This window comes from Hyla sarda, chromosome 3, assembly GCF_029499605.1.
Source record: "Hyla sarda isolate aHylSar1 chromosome 3, aHylSar1.hap1, whole genome shotgun sequence".
Taxonomy (NCBI): Eukaryota; Metazoa; Chordata; class Amphibia; order Anura; family Hylidae; genus Hyla; species Hyla sarda.
Window position 1 is genome coordinate 290,463,114 of NC_079191.1, and position 20,947 is coordinate 290,484,060.

Consider the following 20,947-nt stretch of genomic DNA (forward strand, 5'->3'; position numbering starts at 1 on the left):
CCGCTGGAATGAAGCTGCGCTCAAGCCACTTCCGGGTGCATGCGCAGTGGAATCACTTACAGAGCGGGGAGGAGAGGGAGATGTGGAGGGAGGGCATGAATAATTCATAAGCCGGGCGGCACTGCGGACGAGCAGCGCTGACATCACAGTGCCAGATGAAGACATGTAACCCGCCCATGCCAGTTATCTTCAATATTCATGACATGCAAATTATCAGGTGAACGACTGGACGGATCCGGGCATGGTAGGCAGCATATCGATCAGCATCCCCTGCACTTCCAGCCAGCAGTGGTTAGTGTGGAGGGAGTTTAATGACAGTTTTCCTATAATTTCTAGGCAGCACTATAACTGATTTCAAGCAGCATTTTGCATTAAATATAAAAGAGGCTGTGTGCTTAGTCTGAACTAGCACTTGGCAAGAAAAAGAAGGTCCTTCAGCAGATTAAGGTAGGAGTCTGCAGTGAAGTTTTCTTTCTGGTGACAGCCTTAGGGGTTATTTGTTTCCTCTTTTGTCCTGTAGAAACCATTTGGGATCAGGATGTATAGGGCTTGTTCAGATTTTCAACCGGATCCAATAGGATCCAACAAGATTTTTTGAAATGGTTTCAAATCAACTCTCTACTACAACAATATGAATGCTGCCTGTATGCAACATAAGAGTAATAAAATCTAAGTCTAGACATACTGCTCTTGCATCCTTTGAATCCTCCGACAGCATCATGAAGGAGTCAGGACTGCACCCTGAAACACAATTAGCTTATTGCATATTTTATATACTCATATGTCTTATATTTTAAGAACTTCGCACCTGTTCACTTCATCTAAAACTCTCTGGTAGAACCATGTCTTTAACCCCTTAAGGACCAAGCCAATTTTCAGTGTAGGACCCAGCCATTTTTTGCACATTTGACCACTGTCACTTTAAGCATTAATAACTCTGGGATGCTTTTACCTTTCATTCTGATTCCAAGATAGTTTTTTCGTGACATATTCTACTTTATGTTAGTGGTAAAATGTTGTCGATACTTCCATCATTTCTTGGTGAAAAATTCCAAAGTTTGATGACAAAATTGAAAATGTTGCATTTTTTTTTTTTACTTTAAAGCACCCTGCTTATAAGGAAAATGAATATTCCAAATAAATTATATATTGATTCACATATACAATATGTCTACTTTATGTTTGCATCATAAAGTTGACAAATTCTAAATGTTAAATAGGGAGCTCTACATAAAACAGAAGAACCCAGGCTGAGGATACTGCCTTGCACCCACCCAATGTGCCAAAAGATACTAAATATAAATAATACATGGAGCAGTCCTACCAGGCTAGGGATATAAGATAAAAAGTAAGAAGGAATAAAGAGTAAAGAATAGGGTAATAAGGAGATAATAGATAAGGAGTTGTGTCAAATATTAAACATTTATTAGATTAGATTAATCTTAGTAATTTAATAGTGAGGTCCTTGGCAGGGCCCTTGCTTCGGACGACACACAGAATAAATATTAACCATATAGTAAAAAATAAGTAAAATACGATTGGGGCTGATGTTGCACTAGAGGGGTAAATGGGACAAAAGGGGGTCTGGGCTGAAATAGGTGCCAAGCAATAGTCCATGGGATGCTGGTGAACTCTGTAGATGATAGGTGAAGAAGGTAATAGTCTTGTAATAGTCACATAGCACACGTGGCGCTGATGAGGTTAATCCACAGTAGTTAGTGCTCGGCAGCGTTCTAGGCTTTCAGGAATGAGCCCGCTCTCCCTGTCTGCGAGAGTTTGCTTTAGATGAATGCGCGTAATAGCGCTGCAGGTATACAAAGTTAGACAAGATGCCCTCTTCTCTACCCCGACGGCACGGGGACAAATAAGAGGTCAATAAAGAACGGGCACTATGTGCCTCTTACCGGCTCCTCTCAATTCAAATGCATGTGTCAGCGCCGGAGGTCCTCCGGTCCCTGTCCTCTGTGACCCCGGCAGCATAGGGAAACAGGAACAGGAGAGAGACGTAGGTACGGCGCTGGTTGCCGTTGCTGGCTGGGAGCCGGTGCTGTCTGCGGCTGACCAGCGGTAGATGTTCCGGACTCTGCTGAGATGATGGAATGCACCGATGTGCCCCGGTCTCTGTGCAAGAGAGCAGTCTGTACCAGACACGTTTCGGGGAGCCACATCCCCTTTTTCAATGGTAAGGATATTTATGTTTTTACTTTTGGAAGACATCAGAGGGCTTCAAAGTTCAGCAGCAATTTTCCAATTTTTTCACAAAATTTTCAAAATCGAAATTTTTCAGGGACCAGTTCAGTTTTGAAGTGGATTTGAAGGGCCTTCATATTAGAAATACCCCATAAATGTCCCCATTATAAAAACTGCACCCCTCAAAGTATTCAAAGTGACATTCAAAAGGTTTGTTAACCCTATAGGTGTTTCACAGGAATAGCAGAAAATTGAAGGAGGAAATTCAAAATCTTCATTTTTTAGTGGCTTGTTATTGTAGACCTAATTTTGGAATTTTTACAAGGGGTAAAAGAGAAATCTTCCTAAAATGTGTAACCCATTGTGTAACAGCATGGCATACTATTTTGGAAACTACACCCCTCAAGGAACGTAACCAAGGGGTACAGGTGAGCCTTAACACTCCACAGGTGTTTGACGACTTTTCGTTAAAGTTGGATGTGTAAATTTTTTTTTTTTTCCACTAAAATTCTGGATTTCCCCCCAAATTTATAATTTTTACAAGGGGTGATAGGAGAAAATGCCCCCCCCCAAATTTGTAACCCCATCTCTTCTGAGTATGGAAATACCCCATTTGTGGACGTTCAAGTGCTCTGCTGGCGCACTACAATGATTAGAAGAGAAGGAGTCACATTTGGCTTTTGGAAAGCAAGTTTTGCTGAAATGGTTTTTGGGGGGCATGTCGCATTTAGGAAGCCCCTATGGTGACAGAACAGCGGAAAAAAAAAACACATGGCATACTATTCTGGAAACTACACCCCTCAAGGAATGTAACAAGGGGTCCAGTGAGCCTTAATACCCCACAGATGTTTCACTACTTTTTGTTAAAGTTGGATGTGTAAAGGAAAAAAAAAAAATTCACTAAAATGCAGTTTTTTCCAAAAATTTTACATTTTTACAAGGGGTAATATGAGAAAATGACCCACAAAAATTGTGACCCCATTTCTTCTGAGTATGGAAAACCCCATGTGTGGACGTCAAGTGCTCTGCTGACGCACTACAATGCTCAGAAGAGGAGGAGCGCAATTGAGCTTTTAGAAAGAAAATTTGTTTGGAATGGAAGTCAGGGGCCATGTGCGTTTAAAAAGCCCCCGTGGTGCCACAACAGTGGACCCCCCTCACATGTGACCCCATTTTGGAAACTTCACAAATTCACAGAATTTAATTAGGGTGCAGTGAGTATTTACACCCCACTGGTGTTTGACAGATCTTTGGAACAGTGCTCTGTGCAAATAAAAAATTACATTTTTAATTTTCACGGACCATTGTTCCAAAATCTGTCAGACACCTGTGGGCGTAAATGCTCACTGTACCCCTTATTACATTACGTGAGGGGTGTAGTTTCCAAAATGGGGTCACATGGGGGGGGGGGGGTTCCATTGTTCTGGCACTATGGGGGCTTTGTAAACACACGTGGCCTTCAATTCCGGACAAATTCTCTCCTCAAAAGCCCAATGGCGCTCCTTCTCTTCTGAGCATTGTAGTGTGCCCGCAGAGCACTTTACGTCCACACATGGGGTATCTTCTTACTCAGAAGAAATGGGGTTACAAATTTTGGGGGGCTTTTTTTCCTATTTTCCCTTGTGAAAATGAAAAATTTAGGGTAACACCAGCATTTCAGTGAACAACATTTTTTTCCTTCATTTTTCCATCCAAATTTGAAGAATTTTCATTTAACACCTGTGGGGTGTTAAGGCTCACTATACCTTTTGTTACATTCCGTGAAGAGTGTAGTTTCCAAAATGGGGTCACATGTGAGTATTTCTTTTTTTGCGTTTATGTCAGAACCGCTGTAAAATCAGCCACCCCTGTGCAAATCACCAATTGAGGCCTCAAATGTACATGGTGCACTTTCACTCCTGAGCCTTGTGCGTCCGCAGAGGCATTTTACGCCCACATATGGGGTATTTCCGTACCACGGAGAAATTGCGTTACAAGTTTTGGGGGTCTTTTTTTCCTTCTACCGCTTGTGGAAATAAAAAGTATGGGGCAACACCAGCATGTTAGTGTAAATTTTTTTTAATTTTTTACACTAACAGGCTGGTGTAGCCCCCCATAAGCCCTTTTCATAAGGGGTAAAAAGAAAAAGACCCCCAAAATGTGTAGTGCAATTTCTTCCGAGTACGGAAATACCCCATATGTGGCCCTAAACTGTTTCCTTGAAATACGACAGGGCTCCAATGTGAGCGAGCGCCATGCAGATTTGAGGACAAAATTAGGTATTTAATAGGGGAGGACAAAGGGGTATTATACGCCAGTGATTCCCAAATAGAGTGCTGGGAGTTGTTGTTTTGCAACAGCTGGAGGCTCCGTTTTGGAAACACTGCTGTACAATACGTTTTTCATTTTTATTTGGGGGGGGGGGGGGGGGGGGGAGACTGTGTAAAGGGGTGTGTATGTTGTGCTTTACCCTTTATTATGTGTTAGTGTAGTGTAAAAAAAGGTATATTAAAATCCCTGAGTGAGGACAAAGAGGATTGTTTTATTTTATTACAATTTAGGAGAATGTTAAACAGAAACTTGAAAAAAAAGATTGTTTTGGCTTCTCCAAAAAAAAAAAAAAATCCTTTTCGTAAGTATGGTACGTAGCAAGAGGAAGAAAATCCTGCAAAAAAAAAAAAAAAAAATTATAAAGAAGGCTTCCACCTAAAAAAAAGGTACAAATATCTGATGCCAACCATAAGTCACCTCCGCATGGGGCAGTCTTCAGCAGCTTTCAGATATCTCGTCAGAAACATCACAAGATACCTGGGTTACCGATGCTATTTAGAAAGCTTTGTGATGATGCTCAAAAAATTTCCCCCAACAGGTTCATCATGAGCTGAAACTATTCCTATGGTGGAGGATGAAGGTGGAGGATCCAGTGGAGGATGAAGGCTGGTCATAGCCTTGTCATTTTGTAAACAAACGCTTTGTGAAAAAGAAATCCTTCAATATGGAAGGAATTTAGTCTGCAGTCCACAATATCCAGTGAGGAGATTATCTTGCATTAATAGAGCTGCCATCACATCTCCTCCATGTATCTCTATGGGAGAGATCTCCGGCTCTGCTTCGTGCTGTGGACGACTCAATCCATTCATGCATAGAGCCAGAGCGCCGGGCGGGAGATTGCGGCCAGCTTATGACCCTCCCCATGATCTGAAACTTTTACCCTATCCTTCGGTTAGGGAATACGTTTTTAGATACTGGATAATCTCTTTAAGGACATATTCGAGAGCACGTCATCTTTATTCATCTTGGTGTTTACACAATACAAAAACAAAAAAAAGTCCTGAAGAAGTTGCCACCTTAATATGGAAAGGTTTTAAAAAGGGCTTAATGCCAAACAAACTCAAAAGTAACTGCAATTAATGCTAAACTAAATGGAATATTTACTTTGCTAACACTCATCTCTAGATTCTTGAAAGCCGTCAACAAATTACACCTGGGTCATCATAACCCTATTACATCATGGGAGCCATACCTGGTACTACAGAAACTCTGCCAACAATCCTAAACAACAATGTTCCTTATAGCAATTACTTCTGCTAGATATATTAGCAAACTGCAAGTATTATCCTGTAAGGAATCATACTTAAGATTTTTTATTTATTTTTGTTGCCAAAAGTAGCATATACCCTTAATCTAAATCAAAAAATTGTGCGTGAGCAAGACCAAGATGAAAATTATCTACTCAACATGAGAACCACCATCTCTACATACCAAAAGAAAACATTCTTTTTGTCAATTAGAAGATCTGTTTATTGAGTATCTAGGCCAGAATAGAAAAAAATGTGAGAAAGGTACATTAGAAACATTATCAAACAATGTTATGCCTCAGCAGACTTTAACCCCTACAAGACCCATGACTTACCACTAAGTCACGACACCCTGGGTCTTAAGGACCCATGACGTACCGGTATATCACGGGGAATTCTGGTCTCCGCCATACGCCGGGCGGGGACCGAACGGTGGTGACTGCTGATACCGATCAGCAGGCACCCCGCGAAAATGCCCACCCCATGTCGGTGATTGCTGCAAATCGCCGGTGAATTCACACCGGCGATTTGCGCAATTCCGGGTCATACGGGTCTATGGTGACCTGGAAAATAAGGGGGATCGGGGTTGTCCAAGAAACCCACGATCCCCCTGAAGGCATAGGAGTGAGGTGCCACCCCTCCTATTGGTCGTAAAGAAGCGACGACCAATAGCAGATCGGGGGTGGGGGGGTTAACTTTCGGTTTCCCCGTTCAGCCCACCCACAATAGGCGGGGCAGAACGGGGAAACCAACGGGGACCGGCGCCGAAGTCCACTTACCCATCGGCCACGGCGACGATCGACGGTGTAGATCGGCAGCAGCAGATGACAGCGATGCGGCTCCCTGGATCCAACGGAAGCCGGTGAGTGGTACAGTGGTCTCTAAACTGTAGCCCTCCAAATGTTGCAAAACTGCAAATCCCAGCATGCCCAAACAGCTGTCTCGGCATGCCATAACTACATCTCCCAGCATGCCCTTCGGTGATCAGTACATGCTGGTATTGTAGTTTTGCAACAGCTGGAGGCACACTGGTTGGAAAATACTGAGTTAGGTAACAGAACCTAACTGAAGGTTTTCCCACCAGTGTGCCTCCAGCTGTTGCAAAAGTAGAAATTCCAGCATGCACGGTCTTTCAGTGCATGCTGGGAGTTGTAGAGATGAGCGAACTTACAGTAATTCGATTTGTCACAAACTTCTCGGCTTGGTGTTTGCAGACTTTAGCCTGCATAAATGAGTTCAGCTTTCAGATGCTCCGGAGGGCTGGAAAATTCTCCTAGGACTATGTCCACCTTTTCCAGCCCACCGGAGCACCTGAAAGCTGAACTAATTTATGCAGGCTTAAGTCATCAACTGCTGAGCAGAGAAGTTCGTGATGAATCGAATTACTGGAAGTTCGCTCATCTCTAGTTGTAGTTTTGAAACAGCTGGAGGTTTGCCCCCCCGCCCCCCCCCCCCCAATGTGAATGTACAGGGTACATTCATACGGGCGAGTTTACAGTAAGTGTCCTGCTTGACGTTTCAGCTGCGGCACATTTTTTGCCACAGCGCTAACTCCTTGCAGGAAACTCACTGAGGGTTGTTTTTTGCTGTTTTGGCATCATAGGGGCTTCCAAAATGTGACATGCCCACCAAAAACAGTTTCAGCAAAATTTGCTTTCCAAAAGCCAAATGTGACTCCTCTTCTGAGCATTGTAGTGCACCCGCAGAGCATTTTACATCCTAACATGGGGTATTTCCATACTCAGAAGAGATTGAGTTACAAATTTTGGGGGGCAATTTCTCCCATTACCCTTTGTAAAATGGTAAATTTGGGAAAAATACTGCACTTTAGTGAAAACTTTTTTTTTCATTTAAACATCCGACTTTAACGAAAAGTCGTCAAACACCTGTGGGGGTGTTAAGGCTCACTGGACCCCTTACTACGTGCCTTGAAGGGTGTAGTTTCCAAGATGGTATGCCATGTGGGGCATTTTCTGCTGTTCTGGCACCATAGGGGCTTCCTAAATGTGACATGCCCCCCAAAAACCATTTCATCAAAATTCACTCTCCAAAATCCCATTGTCGCTCCTTCCCTTCTGAGCCCTCTACTGCGCTCACAGAACACTTGACACACACATATGAGGCATTTCCTTACTCGAGAGAAATTGGGTTACAAATTTTGGGGGACTTTTTCTCCTATTACCCCTTGCAAAAATTCAAAGATTTTTCGAAGATTTTGAATTTTCTCCTTCACTTTGCTGCTATTCCTGTGAAACACCTAAATGGTTAACACTTACTGAATGTCATTTTGAATACTTTGAAGGGTGCAGTTTTTATAATGGGGTCATTTACTGGGTATTTCTAATATGAAGACCCCTCAAATCCACTTCAAAACTGAACTGGTCCATGAAAAATTCTGATTTTGAAAATGTTTTGAAAAATTGGAAAATTGCTGCTGAACTTTGAATCCCTCTGATGTCTTCCAAAAGTAAAAACATGTCAACTTTATGAAGCAAATATAAAGTAGACATATTGGCCCTTATTTACTAAAAAAGTGTTGTGTAGGTTGTCTTTGTGGGTTTTAATTCCCTACAATTTATTTTCCATGGTATCTACTAAGGTTTGCCTACATTTTCCACTTTCCCTACACTTTGCTTTTTTTTTTTTTTTTTTTTTTTTTTTACACATGATCTGATCTGTAGGGTTTTTCTCAGCTCAAATCCACCACATTTTATGTGGAAACCTTAGTAAATATGTTGAGTTTTTGTGAAAATGTCGGGAACACGCCCCTTTTCATGGCAGCCACGCAGTTTTTTCGGGTTTTCTAAGCAAAATGGTCAGGGTTTTTTCAATTCTGGCGCAAATTCTGGTGCAGAATCTGGCACAGACAGAATTTCTGGCGCAATGCGACAGAATCTGGCGCACAACCCGACAAAACATGTCGGGTTTGCAATAGTAAATGAGGGCAATTGTATATGTGAATCAATATATAATTTATTTGGCATATCCATTTTCCTTACAAGCAGAGAGTTTCAAAGTTAGAAAAATGCTAAATTTTCATGAAATTTGGGTATTTTTCACCAAGAAAGGATGCAAGTAACAACAAAAATTTACCACTGTGTTAAAGTAGAATATGTCACGAAAAAACAATTTCGGAATCAGAATAATCTGCAAAAGCATCCCAGAGTTATTAATGCATAAAGTGATGATGGTCAGAATTGCAAAAAAAAGGGCTGCGTCCTTAAGGTGAAAAAGGGCTCAGTCCTTAAGGGGTTAAAAAATTTGCAGTTTTTGTGCAATATGTGCTAGCCGTATATTACATGCCCTGCACCATTTTCTAAATGTACTCGCACACATGCCACCACACAAAAAGGGTGTCCAGAAATCATTAACTTACACTACCTTTGATAACTGTCCCCCCCTGGATCTTGCATCATCTAAAGGATCATCATTTGGCCTAAGAATGTTTTTGGGCCATTTTCTCTGGTTCCTCTTAGTGGGCTGCCTGAGGACAACCAGGAAATGAGAATTTTTTTTTATTTCCTGTAGTCTGGCAAAAATACATTTTAATATTGCTGAATACATTATGTCTTCTGTGCTTACTGGTACTGTTTTATATGGTTTATTCAGCTGAATTGAATTAACTAATTACTAATTAAACTATTGCTAATTTACATACATCTATTCCTGGGTAAATGAGAATTTGTTAACCCCTTGCCTTTGGACTACAGGAAATGAAAATTTTATGAGAAGAAAAATGTGTCACCTAATGTCACCTACAATTTACACCTAGTGGAAAGTCTTGCATATCTGTGCCAATATTTTTTTATAATACCTATGCTATACAATTTCATTTACATTGTACTTTTACATTTTTGGGGATCTATTTTGTGTTGTACAAGCGAATTACAAAACGTAATTAAAATGTAATTTACAACCACAGAAAAGAGTGCTCATACCTCAGTAATATACTCCAGTAGATCAAGAGCTTTCTTGAAATCATATTCATTTGCCCTTCTATTCTCCTCACTTATGTATAGCTGTGACATGAAAGCAGAAACAAAGTACAATATTATTTTTAGACTGCAATCTATGTACAGTAACTGATAATTTGAAATAGAATTTTGTTTCTAATAATATTTTTACTAATGTATGCATGAACATAACATGTAGGAATATTGTAACAGCATTTTCAAGGCATGTTAAATAACATCAATATTATAGGTAGAGCACAAAAGGAAAACTTGTTTTTTAAGAACTAGGATAGATACAATCTATTAAGGACCTGTCCTGAGTACAAAAATTATTATTTATTTTTACCACCTTGTAGCCTCAGGTTCCCTAATTTCAAGGGGTTTAAGGAGAATGGATGTAAATGTATGTCCTGATGTGGTGGTACTCAACACACCACAACATACATGTCATGTACATGATGCGTGAATCTGACCAAAGCTCGCATCATGCACAGCAGGTCCCAGCTGCTATCAGCAGCCAGGGAACCACTGGTAATGGCAATTGCACTGATGTGCACCAATAACCCCTCAGATGCCATGGTAAATACAGATTAAGGCATCTGCGGCGATGCAAGTGTCGTGATGGATGATGGCACTGCCGCGGGTATCTGATCATCCTAGATGGCTGACAGAGGTCCCGTCACCTGTTTCGGCCATCATCTTCTCTTCTTCGGTGTGACATCAAGCAGATCAGAGAAGAAGATAGCCAATAATACTGATACGTGTTATGCCTATGCATTGTATAAAAATATTTTAAAAAATTTGAAAAAGTCCCTGCCCCAAAAATTAAATGGACCCATTTTCCCATAAAAAAAACATATTTGGTTTTGCCGCATGTGCAAATGTCCGATCAAAACATAATGAACGGCATAAACGTAAAAAAAAGTCCAAGTTAAGATAAAAAGTGACGTCACAGCAACGCCCCCTACATTCATGTCTATGGGAGGGGTTGTGAGCCGTGATGTCACATCCTGGAGGAGGTGCCCGGCACAGGATGCCGAGGGCTGCAAAGAGATCTCTGGGGTTCCAGCGGCGGGACCCTTGGTTGGGATTAGACAGGTCCCTTTGGATAGGGGATAAGGCCGGAATACCCCTTTAAGGGGTAAATAGTGGGATAGGGGCATCTTCAAGGGATCATATTCAAGGGAGTGAGGGTGTGTAATTATAAAACTACTAACCACACCCACCAACATAGCATTTACGAACCCCATCTGACAATTCAGTGGAAAGTAGAAATAGTTTCCAATACATAGGGCTTTTCCTATTTGGTTGACTGAGGGGGAGATTTATCAAAACCGGTGCAGAGGAAGAGTGATGCAGTTGGCCATAGTAACCAGATTACTTCTTTCATTTTTAGCAGGCCTCTAAAATGAAAGAAGAGAGCTGATTAGTTGCTATGGGCAACTGCACCACTCTTTTTGCAACGCACTCAGGGAGATTTAGCAAATTTGTGCAAAGGAAGTGGTGCAGTTGCCCATAGCAACCAATCAGCACACTTATTTTAAAGAGGCCTGTGAAAAATGAAAGTAATCTGATTGGCGGATATGGGCAACTGCACCACTCTTCCTCTGCACAGGTTTTGAAAAAACTCCGAGGGCATTGCAAAAAAAGTACAAATGTTCAGTTACGGCACCCAAGGCTACAAGTTGATATAAAATAATAATTTTCTAAAGAAAAAACTTCCCAGTGTGAACAAGGGCTGTAAACAAAGCACTCAACAGGGCAATATACATAAATACTATAATATTACTGAATTCTAATTATAGGTTTAACATTTTAGATACCCAAATTAAATCTGCATAAGCACAAAGTCTCAAAAGACATATACACAATATATGAGACTTTGTATTGCAATCATAACGGAATAAGGTGCCCTATCTCACATAAACAGAAAACATTCTTATAAAACTAAAATATACGAGTGTAAAAAAATGCTTAACACGAGAAAATTTTATTTCTACATTTTCATTTTTTCTTTGTCGCCTTTTAAAAGGGAATGTGTTGCTAATGTATTTTTTGGGATCAGAGGCAGAATTAGGTGGGCAGGTTTGTGTGGTTTATGAGAAAATCTTGCTCAAGCTTCTTATCTGTACCAAAATCATGATATAGAGGGTTTGGCTTTCTGTTAAGGTTCCTGCTTTCGTAGCCTGGTATAACTTGGTGGAAAAAAATTAAAGTTATGAATACTAGACATCTCAGAAGGCTGTAAATCGAACAAAAGCACTAGCTAAACATTATGAAGTATGGACACACTAGAAGTAACTTTTCCTCCTCCGCTCCCTTTTTATTTTTTTCTCTTCCACTTCAATCTGGGTGGGGTGAGGTTTTCTTTTTGATGCAGTCGGGTGCAGCAGGGAGATTACAGGACCCCAGCGGCGGGACCCCTGTGATAAGATATCTTATCACCTATGCTTTAGATAAGTGGGTAAGATGTCTAGGGGTAGGACGGACCCATTTACCTTAATGACCAGGCTTTTTTTCTTTTTAACCCCTTAACGACGCAGGACGTATATTTACGTCCTGCGCCGGCTCCCGCGATATGAAGCGGGATCGCGCCGCGATCCCGCATCATATCGCGTGGGTCCCGGCGCTAATCAACGGCCGGGACCCGCGGCTAATACCACACATCGCCGATCGCGGCGATGTGCGGTATTAACCCTTTAGAAGCGGCGGTCAAAGCTGACCGCCGCTTCTAAAGTGAAAGTGAAAGTGACCCGGCTGCTCAGTCGGGCTGTTCGGGACCGCCGCGGTGAAATCGCGGCGTCCCGAACAGCTGATCGGACACCGGGAGGGCTCTTACCTGCCTCCCCGGTGTCCGATCGACGAATGACTGCTCCGTGCCTGAGATCCAGGCAGGAGCAGTCAAGCGCCGATAATGCTGATCACAGGCGTGTTAATGCACGCCAGTGATCAGCATTAGAGATCAGTGTGTGCAGTGTTATAGGTCCCTATGGGACCTATAACACTGCAAAAAAAATGTTAAAAAAAAGTGTTAATAAAGGTCATTTAACCCCTTCCCTAATAAAAGTTTGAATCACCCCCCTTTTCCCATAAAAAAAATAAAACAGTGTAAAAAAAATAAAAAATAAACATATGTGGTATCGCCGCGTGCGTAAATGTCCGAACTATAAAAATATATCATTAATTAAGCCGTACGGTCAATGGCGTACGCGCAAAAAAATTCCAAAGTCCAAAAAAGCGTATTTTGGTCACTTTTTATATCATTAAAAAATGAATAAAAAGTGATCAAAAAGTCCGATCAAAACAAAAATCATACCGATAAAAACTTCAGATCACGGCGCAAAAAATGAGTCCTCATACCACCCCATACATGGAAAAATAAAAAAGTTATAGGGGTCAGAAGATGACATTTTTAAACGTATAAATTTTCCTGCATGTAGTTATGATTTTTTCCAGAAGTGCGACAAAATCAAACCTATATAAGTAGGGTATCATTTTAACCGTATGGACCTACAGAATAATGATAAGGTGTAATTTTTACCGAAATATGCACTGCGTAGAAACGAAAGCCCCCAAAAGTTACAAAATGGCGTTTTTTTTTCGATTTTGTCGCACAATGATTTTTTTTTCCGTTTCGCCGTGCATTTTTGGGTAAAATGACTAATGTCACTGCAAAGTAGAATTGGCGACGCAAAAAATAAGCCATAATATGGATTTTTAGGTGGAAAATTGAAAGGGTTATGATTTTTAAAAGGTAAGGAGGAAAAAACGAAAGTGCAAAAACGGAAAAACCCTGAGTCCTTAAGGGGTTAAATTTGACATGTGTCTCTTTAAATGGTAATAACTTTAGAATGATTTTTCTAAACTGAGTCATCCTGAGACTTTTTTCGTTACATATTGTACTTTATATAAGTCGTGCATTTTTTGTTGACATGCAGCATTTTTTGTGAAAAACTCAAAAATATTGTGAAAAACTGGAAAATTTCTGCCTTTATTTTTATGATAATACAGGGCTGTTATTGGGAAAGGGGCATTTATTAAAACATTTTTACACTTCATACTTTTATTGAAGAACATTTTATTATTTTTATTTTTCCCTTTTTACAGGTTATACTGTGCTGCAATACATTTATACTGCAGCACAGTATAACCTGATGAGCTGCACACACTACAGCCTGTGGCTGGATCTCACAGGCTTCCGTAGCTGGCAGACAGGAGGCCATTAGCTGGCCTCCTGCTGCCATAGCAACCAACGACGACCCACAATTTTATCGCGGCGCCACCGTTTGTGAACGGGGGAGCCCCCTCCCCCTGTCAACACGGTAGATGCAGTTATCAGGATTGATCATGGCATCTATGGGGTTAATGCTGCCGGGATCGATGCAATCCGCATGTGGCAGCTGGGTCCCGCCGCTGCAGTCTCCTGTGCTGTGTGCACAGGTGATCAGCAGGACATAGGCATACGTCCCAGTGCAAGAACATGTTGGGTGCTGGGACGTATGCATATGTCCTGCAGTGGCAAGAGGTTAAATATTTGATTTGATTCCAGAAAGGTAAGGAGGGCATCACATTTAAAGGTTTATAGTTAATGAGGTTGGGTTGGTTCCAATATTTAAAGGGATAGATATAATTTAGAGGTTGAAAATTTAATGGAACTGTTGGAAACTTATTTGGCTACAACAGAGGTTGGTCGTAAGTAGGGACGTCCCGATACCGATGGTGGTGTCAAGTACTTGTACTCGTGCAAATGTCCCGGATACCTAATCCGATACCAGCCGGCAGGACTCCCGCCGGCAGGTATCACGGAGGTGCGGTAAGCCGCAGGCACTCTCCGCTACCGACCTTTGCAGTGTGCTCAGCGCACATCATACCCGCATTAACCGTTTGAGACGCCATGATCAAAGTTGATCCTGAGATTTCCTGCCGGTAGACCAGGGATCCTGATCGGGATCACTGCGGTGAAATCGCGGTGTCCTGATCAGCTTTGAGGACGGCATTAGTCCTGATAAGCCTTGCCAGGCATTAGTAAAGGAGCGCCGATAACGCTGGACGATAACACATGGCATAGCATTGGTCAGTATGCGATCTACAAACTGCATGTAATAGTCCCCCACCAGGGACTAAAAAAGTGAGAAAAAAACTGTAAAAAAACCTTCCTAATAAATTTTTTTTATCACCCCCCCATTTCAAAAAGTTTAAATAAAATAAAAATTTGGAAAAACTAAAAAAACTTAACTTTTTCCCATTAAAGAAAAAAAAACCCTGTCACATGACATTGAAAAAAAAAAGTACTAAAAAAAAAATGGTATCGGGACATCCCTAGTCATAAGTATCCTACACTAATTAGTATTTATAAGTCTTGGGTAAGGTTAAAATTCTGTTAGGGGTAAAGGGAAGTCTTCCCTTAACTACACTGTTATTTTACAGAATTTTTCAAAATTGGTGGATATTTGTCTTGGAAGAAATGGGGTTTGACGCATGTTACACAATTTTTTCAAAATGAACAGCTTACTGAATTTGCCACACTGAAGAGAATGTAGGAAAGATGCTGTTTTCAATTTTATCAAATTCAACACGCATTTAGTGCCACTATCAAAAAAGATTTTTTGAAACACTTAGGGAATATCACTAAAAGTCCAGCATTTTTTCTATGATACAGCAAGTAGTAAATAAGTAAGGCAGGAAAGGGAAATGTGTGAAATAGCTGAGTTTAAATGGAATACTATATTGAAAAGTCTGAAAATTGTTTCACTAAATGAGAATCAAAATAATCCAATTTAAAAATTATTTCTCGACTAGATTATACAACCCCTTAAGGACCACGCCCATTTTAACCTTAAGGACCAGGCCAATTTTATTTTTGCGTTTGTTTTTCCCATCTCGCCTTCTAAAATCCATAATGCTTATATTTCTATCTACAGACCCATATAAGGGCTAGTTTTTTGCGTGACCAATTGTACTTTGTAATGAAACCTCTCATTTTACCATAAAATGTAGGGCGATTTCTTTTTTTTTTAGGGAGGAAATTTAAATGAAAACCACAATTTTGGACATTTTGGGGGGTTTTGTTTTCACACTATACACTTTATGGTAAAAATTACATGTGTTCTATTCTGTGGGTCAATACGATTAAAATATAAAAGCTAGATGCTTTTATATTTTTGTACCGCTTAAAAAAAAATCTAAAACTTTTTGTAAAAAATCAGTAATCTAAAATCGCCCTATTTGGAGCACCTATAACTTTTTCATTTTTCCGTATATAGGGCGGTATGAGGGTTGTGCCGTCTGTACTTTTTATCGATGCCACATTTGCATATATAAAACTTTTAGATAATTTTTTATAAATTTTTCTTTTTTTTTTATAAAATGTGACAAAAAAGCTGCATTTTGGGACTTTTATTTTTTAAGTTTACGCCATTCACCATACGGGATCATTAACATTATATTTTTATAGTTGGGACATTTACGCATGCGGCGATACCAAATAGATTTTAAAAAAATTATGCTTTTTGGGGGTAAAATGGGAAAAACTGACAATTTACATTTTTATTGGGGGAGGGGATTTTTACATTTTTTTTTAACTTTTTATCTTCACATTTTTAAACTTTTTTGTTTTAGTACACTTTTTATGTCTATATATAGCAATCAATTGATTGCTAATAATGTTCAATGCTATGCATAGGATATAGTACCGAACAGTATTATGGGTGATCTTCTGCTCTGGTCTGCTCGATCTCAGAGCAGAGGACCCCAGGAGACGGCCGGAGCCAGGTGAGGGGACCACCATTTAAAGTACCGCACTGCCGCAATTTGTATTTGATCACGGCATCTGAGGGGTTAATGGCGGACATCAGCGCAATCACAGATGTCTGCCGGCTGCCGTGTATGAAGAGAGCACCATTCCGATGCTCGCGGTCATACACAGGACGTAAATGTACGTCCAGGTGCGCGAAGTACCGCCAAAGCAGGAAGTACATTTACTTCCGTGGTCGTTAAGGGGTTAAAATGTGACGTGAGCGCCTTTGCTAAATGTCTTTGTGAGTGATGCGGGATTTGAACATTCATGGAAATTCTCGTATGCAAAGGCCCTCTGGGATGCAATTGTTAAAAATCAGATTGTATGAATGTGAATCTAGAACAGTGGTTCTCAACCTTTTGGCGACTGTACCCCCAAAGGCTGAAAGTATGTCCGCGGGTACCCCCCTCGCGCAGATCCCCTTGTGCCATTATCCCCCCCTCCATCTTACTCCCCTTGTGTGTGCAATTATTGTCCGATATGGCAAAAGGGGATCAGAGGGAGGGGGGAATAATAGCACAAAGGGGTTAATCTCTTGTGCCATTATTCCTCCCTCCTCCTCTGATCCTCTTGTGCCATTTCTCCCCTTCCATCTTAATCCCCTTGCACGATTCCCCCTTTCTCTGATCCCCTTTTGCCATATCGGATAATAATGGAACAAGGGGATTAAATTGGAGGGGGGAAAAATGGCAAAAGGGGATTAGATGGAGGGGGGAATAATAGCACAAAGGATTAAGATGGAGGGGGGGGAAATAGCGCAAGAGATTAAGATGGAAGGGGAGAGGGATAATGGCGGGGGGGGGGGGGGGGGGGGGGGGGGGGAGATGGGGAGTAATAAAACACAGGTTGAGAACCCAGGATCTAGAAGTTAATTTAACTATTGTTATGTTGGGTAATACGCAGAAAATAGAAGCTTCAAAATGTAAACTGGTGTCTAAACTTGTCTTGTTTTAGGAGTATTATTAATAGTTAGGAGTTGGTTTGCTAGGAAAATTTCAACTACAAGTAGAAAGAATTTAAAATTATGAGATCACTCACAAACGATAAAGGGGAGTTAATATAAAAAGAGCCAAACATTAGGAAAATTGGGTAGTATTAATGAATTACATATTTTTTTGTTTCCTCCATTTCCCCCCCCCCCCCCCCAACCATGTCCTGTGGTGAATGTAATATTCATTTTATGTAAGTGATGAGTAAATATGCAGCTTTTTTAAAGCTGTTGAAGTATCACATATGTATTTGAATTTTGTACATAAGTGCAACTTTGGTATATTTTGCATGAAATTAAATATTGTTCTATGATTTTTTATGTAATGTATTTATGAACAATATTCTCTGTGAATATTTAAACAACAAGTAATATGTATCATGTAAAAAAAAAAAAGTATCCCTTATCCAAAAAATAGGGGATAAGTTTTAGATTGTGGGGTGTCAGAGCTGGGGCCCCCGTGATCTCCTGTTTAGAGCCCCGGCTCACCTTTACAGTGGCACATCACGCCCCCCTCTATATAGTTCTATGCCATTCTAGTTCTAAGCCGTAGATTGCTGAACGGCTCTCCCAAAGAGCCTTTGGATAGGGGATAGGGTTTTATTTTATTTTTTTTTACACATGATACTTGGCCTTTAATAAAAAAAAAAAAAAAAGTCTAAATGTATCCTGCTGCAGCAGCAAAGTGATCCAAACTATAAGGGTGTATTCACACGTACAGTGTCCAGCACATATTAATGCGTAGGATTTAAAGCTGCAGAATTGCAATGTTTAGTCATTTTTTTAAACATTGAATGATGCAGTATAAATCTGCAACGTTTGTGTGAATAGAACCTAATGATTAGGGTCCATTCCAACAGATTAGAAATGCTTATGATGTTGTCACCAACCTTGATCAGGTTTAATGGGGATAATACAGGCAGTACATTCAAGTCCCATCTTTTGTCTTCCAAAAGCTGTTTCGGCAATGTCTCTTGGTAAAGAAGAAAACGTTCCTGGTTTGAAATTTCTAAAAAAAGTATACATTTGTTGTTAATCTTAGTAAACACAATATAAAATGTTAACTTATGTGATATACAGGTTTGATAAAGCACTGCCCCATCAAGTTTATATCTCAAGGTTGTTCTTTATTACACATATTTATGGAGTAACTTTCTAAACAGCAGCTTTTAGATGTACATCAGATTTTCCCATGTAAATAGATACATACAGCGGGTGAAATAAATATTGAACAAGTCACCGTTTTTCCACAGGGATCCGTCCCTAGACCTCCCCTAAAGCCATTAGTCTATTTGGAGTCCTGGATGAGGAGGTGTGGCCTCATCATACCCGTGTGTTCTTGCAGGAATCCCTATTTATTGCTAGAAACGTGGTGAATGTGAAATTTCCCTTTTTACAAAAAACAGGAAGTGCCCTCCTAAACTTGAACTGGTGTGGGGTCCCTGGTGCGCCTCTCCCCTTACATTATTATTGTTTTTTTTTTTTACTTTTCAATAAAATAAATAAAAAAAATGTATATAAATATATATTACATACATACATACATACATATATATATAGATGCAAATCATAAAATGTTTTTCAGTATCTTGTAATACCTTTTTTATTGGACTAACAGCATTTTGTAGAGACAAGCTTTCGGGATTCCTCCCTTTATCAAGTCCAAAGCAAATCTAAGCTCACAAGTAGAAGACACAAGTTACAGCTCACTAATATGCAGGGGTTACGACAATAGATGTGGAGAATTCACACTAAGATGGGCCATAAATTGTCCTGCTATAGGAACATAGACTAAATAGATAACGATGAGAAAAAGGGGGAGGGAGGGGGGAGCAGGGGAGAGACTGGGAATTAAGCAGGTGAGATGCAAAAGAGAACACAGTGCAGGTTATAAGAGAATCCAGTACAGCACAGGTTATAAGAAATGTTGATGAGATAAGAAGCTCAAATCCACATTAAGTCCCCTGTTTTTCAAATCAAAAAACAGTATCATTTTGGCTTCAAATGTCTTTCTCTCGTGTGTTTTTGAAGTTCCCTCTCAGTATCTTGATTGTAAGGTCATGTAAAAAAACATGACCTTACAATCAAGATACTGAGAGGGAACTTCAAAAACACACGAGAGAAAGACATTTGAAGCCAAAATGATACTGTTTTTTGATTTGAAAAACAGGGGACTTAATGTGGATTTGAGCTTCTTATCTCATCAACATTTCTTATAACCTGTGCTGTACTGGATTCTCTTATAACCTGCACTGTGTTCTCTTTTACATCTCACTATGTCCTGCTAATTCCCAGTCTCTCCCCTGCTCCCCCCTCCCTCCCCCTTTTTCTCATCCTTATCTATTTAGTCTGTGTTCCTATAACAGGACAATTTATGGCCCATCTTAGTGTGAATTCTCCACATCTATTGTCTTAACCCCTGCATATTTGTGAGATGCAACCGGAGCCTTCTATTTGTGAGCTTAGATTTGCTTTGGACTTGATACAAGGGAGGAATCCCGAAAGCTTGTCTCTACAAAATGCTGTTAGTCCAATAAAAAAGGTATTACAAGATACTGCAACATTTTATGATTTGCTTCTGCATCACTGGACTAATACGGCTACTCAAATCTACTATATATATATATATATATATATATATATATATATATATATATATATATATATATATATAATTATTTTATTTTTATTATTTCCACTAGTGCTATTGACATGAAATTGTCATCAGATGTTGATAACCACCCAAGTAATCGTTTCATACAAAGACACCAAAACAAAGTCAGAAATTAAGGGCTCATTCACACGGCGGTCTGCCCTTGTTAATTCATGCCGTTCTGCAATCCGTTTGATACTTTTGCAAACAGCTGTAAAAGGATCCCATTGATGGCAATGGGATTTTTTTTTACAGTCCTTTGTCACCTGTTTGCTTTCTATTCCATTTTTTCTGCCAGAGAAAAGACAGTGCATGCAGTATTTTTTCCTCCGTAAAAAAAAAAAAAGGAACAAAAATGGATACAATAAATTTTACATTGAAGTCAATGCAAAACGGTTGAGCCCTTAATGTCATCTGTTTGCATCAGTTTTTGGCAATCATTTTTGATGAGTTATTAGTTCTGAGCTTGCTCAAGAGAGATGTGAGCAAAAAAAAAAAAAAAAACTGCCCCACAAAACGGACAGTAAAGGATATGAACAGATGAGAAAGGATGCAAAATGATGAAACAGGATGCCACATTTTGTTTTTATTTTAAATAGTTGTTAAAATAACAGACAAATGGCATACTGTTACATCAGTTTGTGTGGTAGCCCTTGGGGGGTGTATGGTAGGGATGGTATGATGTTGGTATATGAGGGGTTAATATTAATCCAGTCACTCGTGATGCCAGGGTGAGGGCTGGTAGTTTAACCTCCTTTGTACGTAAATTGTTTGAGTGTTTTCTAAGAGATGCTATTTTGGAGTATCTTG

At 40.1% G+C, this 20,947-nt stretch overlaps 1 protein-coding gene across 3 annotated transcripts in view; it reads right to left on the reverse strand.

The window, feature by feature from the left end:
• Positions 1-20,947, reverse strand: part of NUP133 (nucleoporin 133) — a 397,333-nt gene that overhangs the window by 25,449 nt on the left and 350,937 nt on the right. For 2 of the 3 annotated variants that reach the window (XM_056566853.1, XM_056566852.1), the window contains 2 exons: positions 18,375-18,493; positions 9,686-9,766 (listed from right to left, as the gene is read on the reverse strand). In XM_056566853.1, coding sequence (XP_056422828.1) covers positions 9,686-9,766; positions 18,375-18,493 — 200 coding nt within the window. Of the gene's footprint in view, positions 1-685; positions 742-9,685; positions 9,767-18,374; positions 18,494-20,947 lie in introns of all 3 variants that reach the window. The other variant, XR_008891412.1, reaches the window with a different exon arrangement.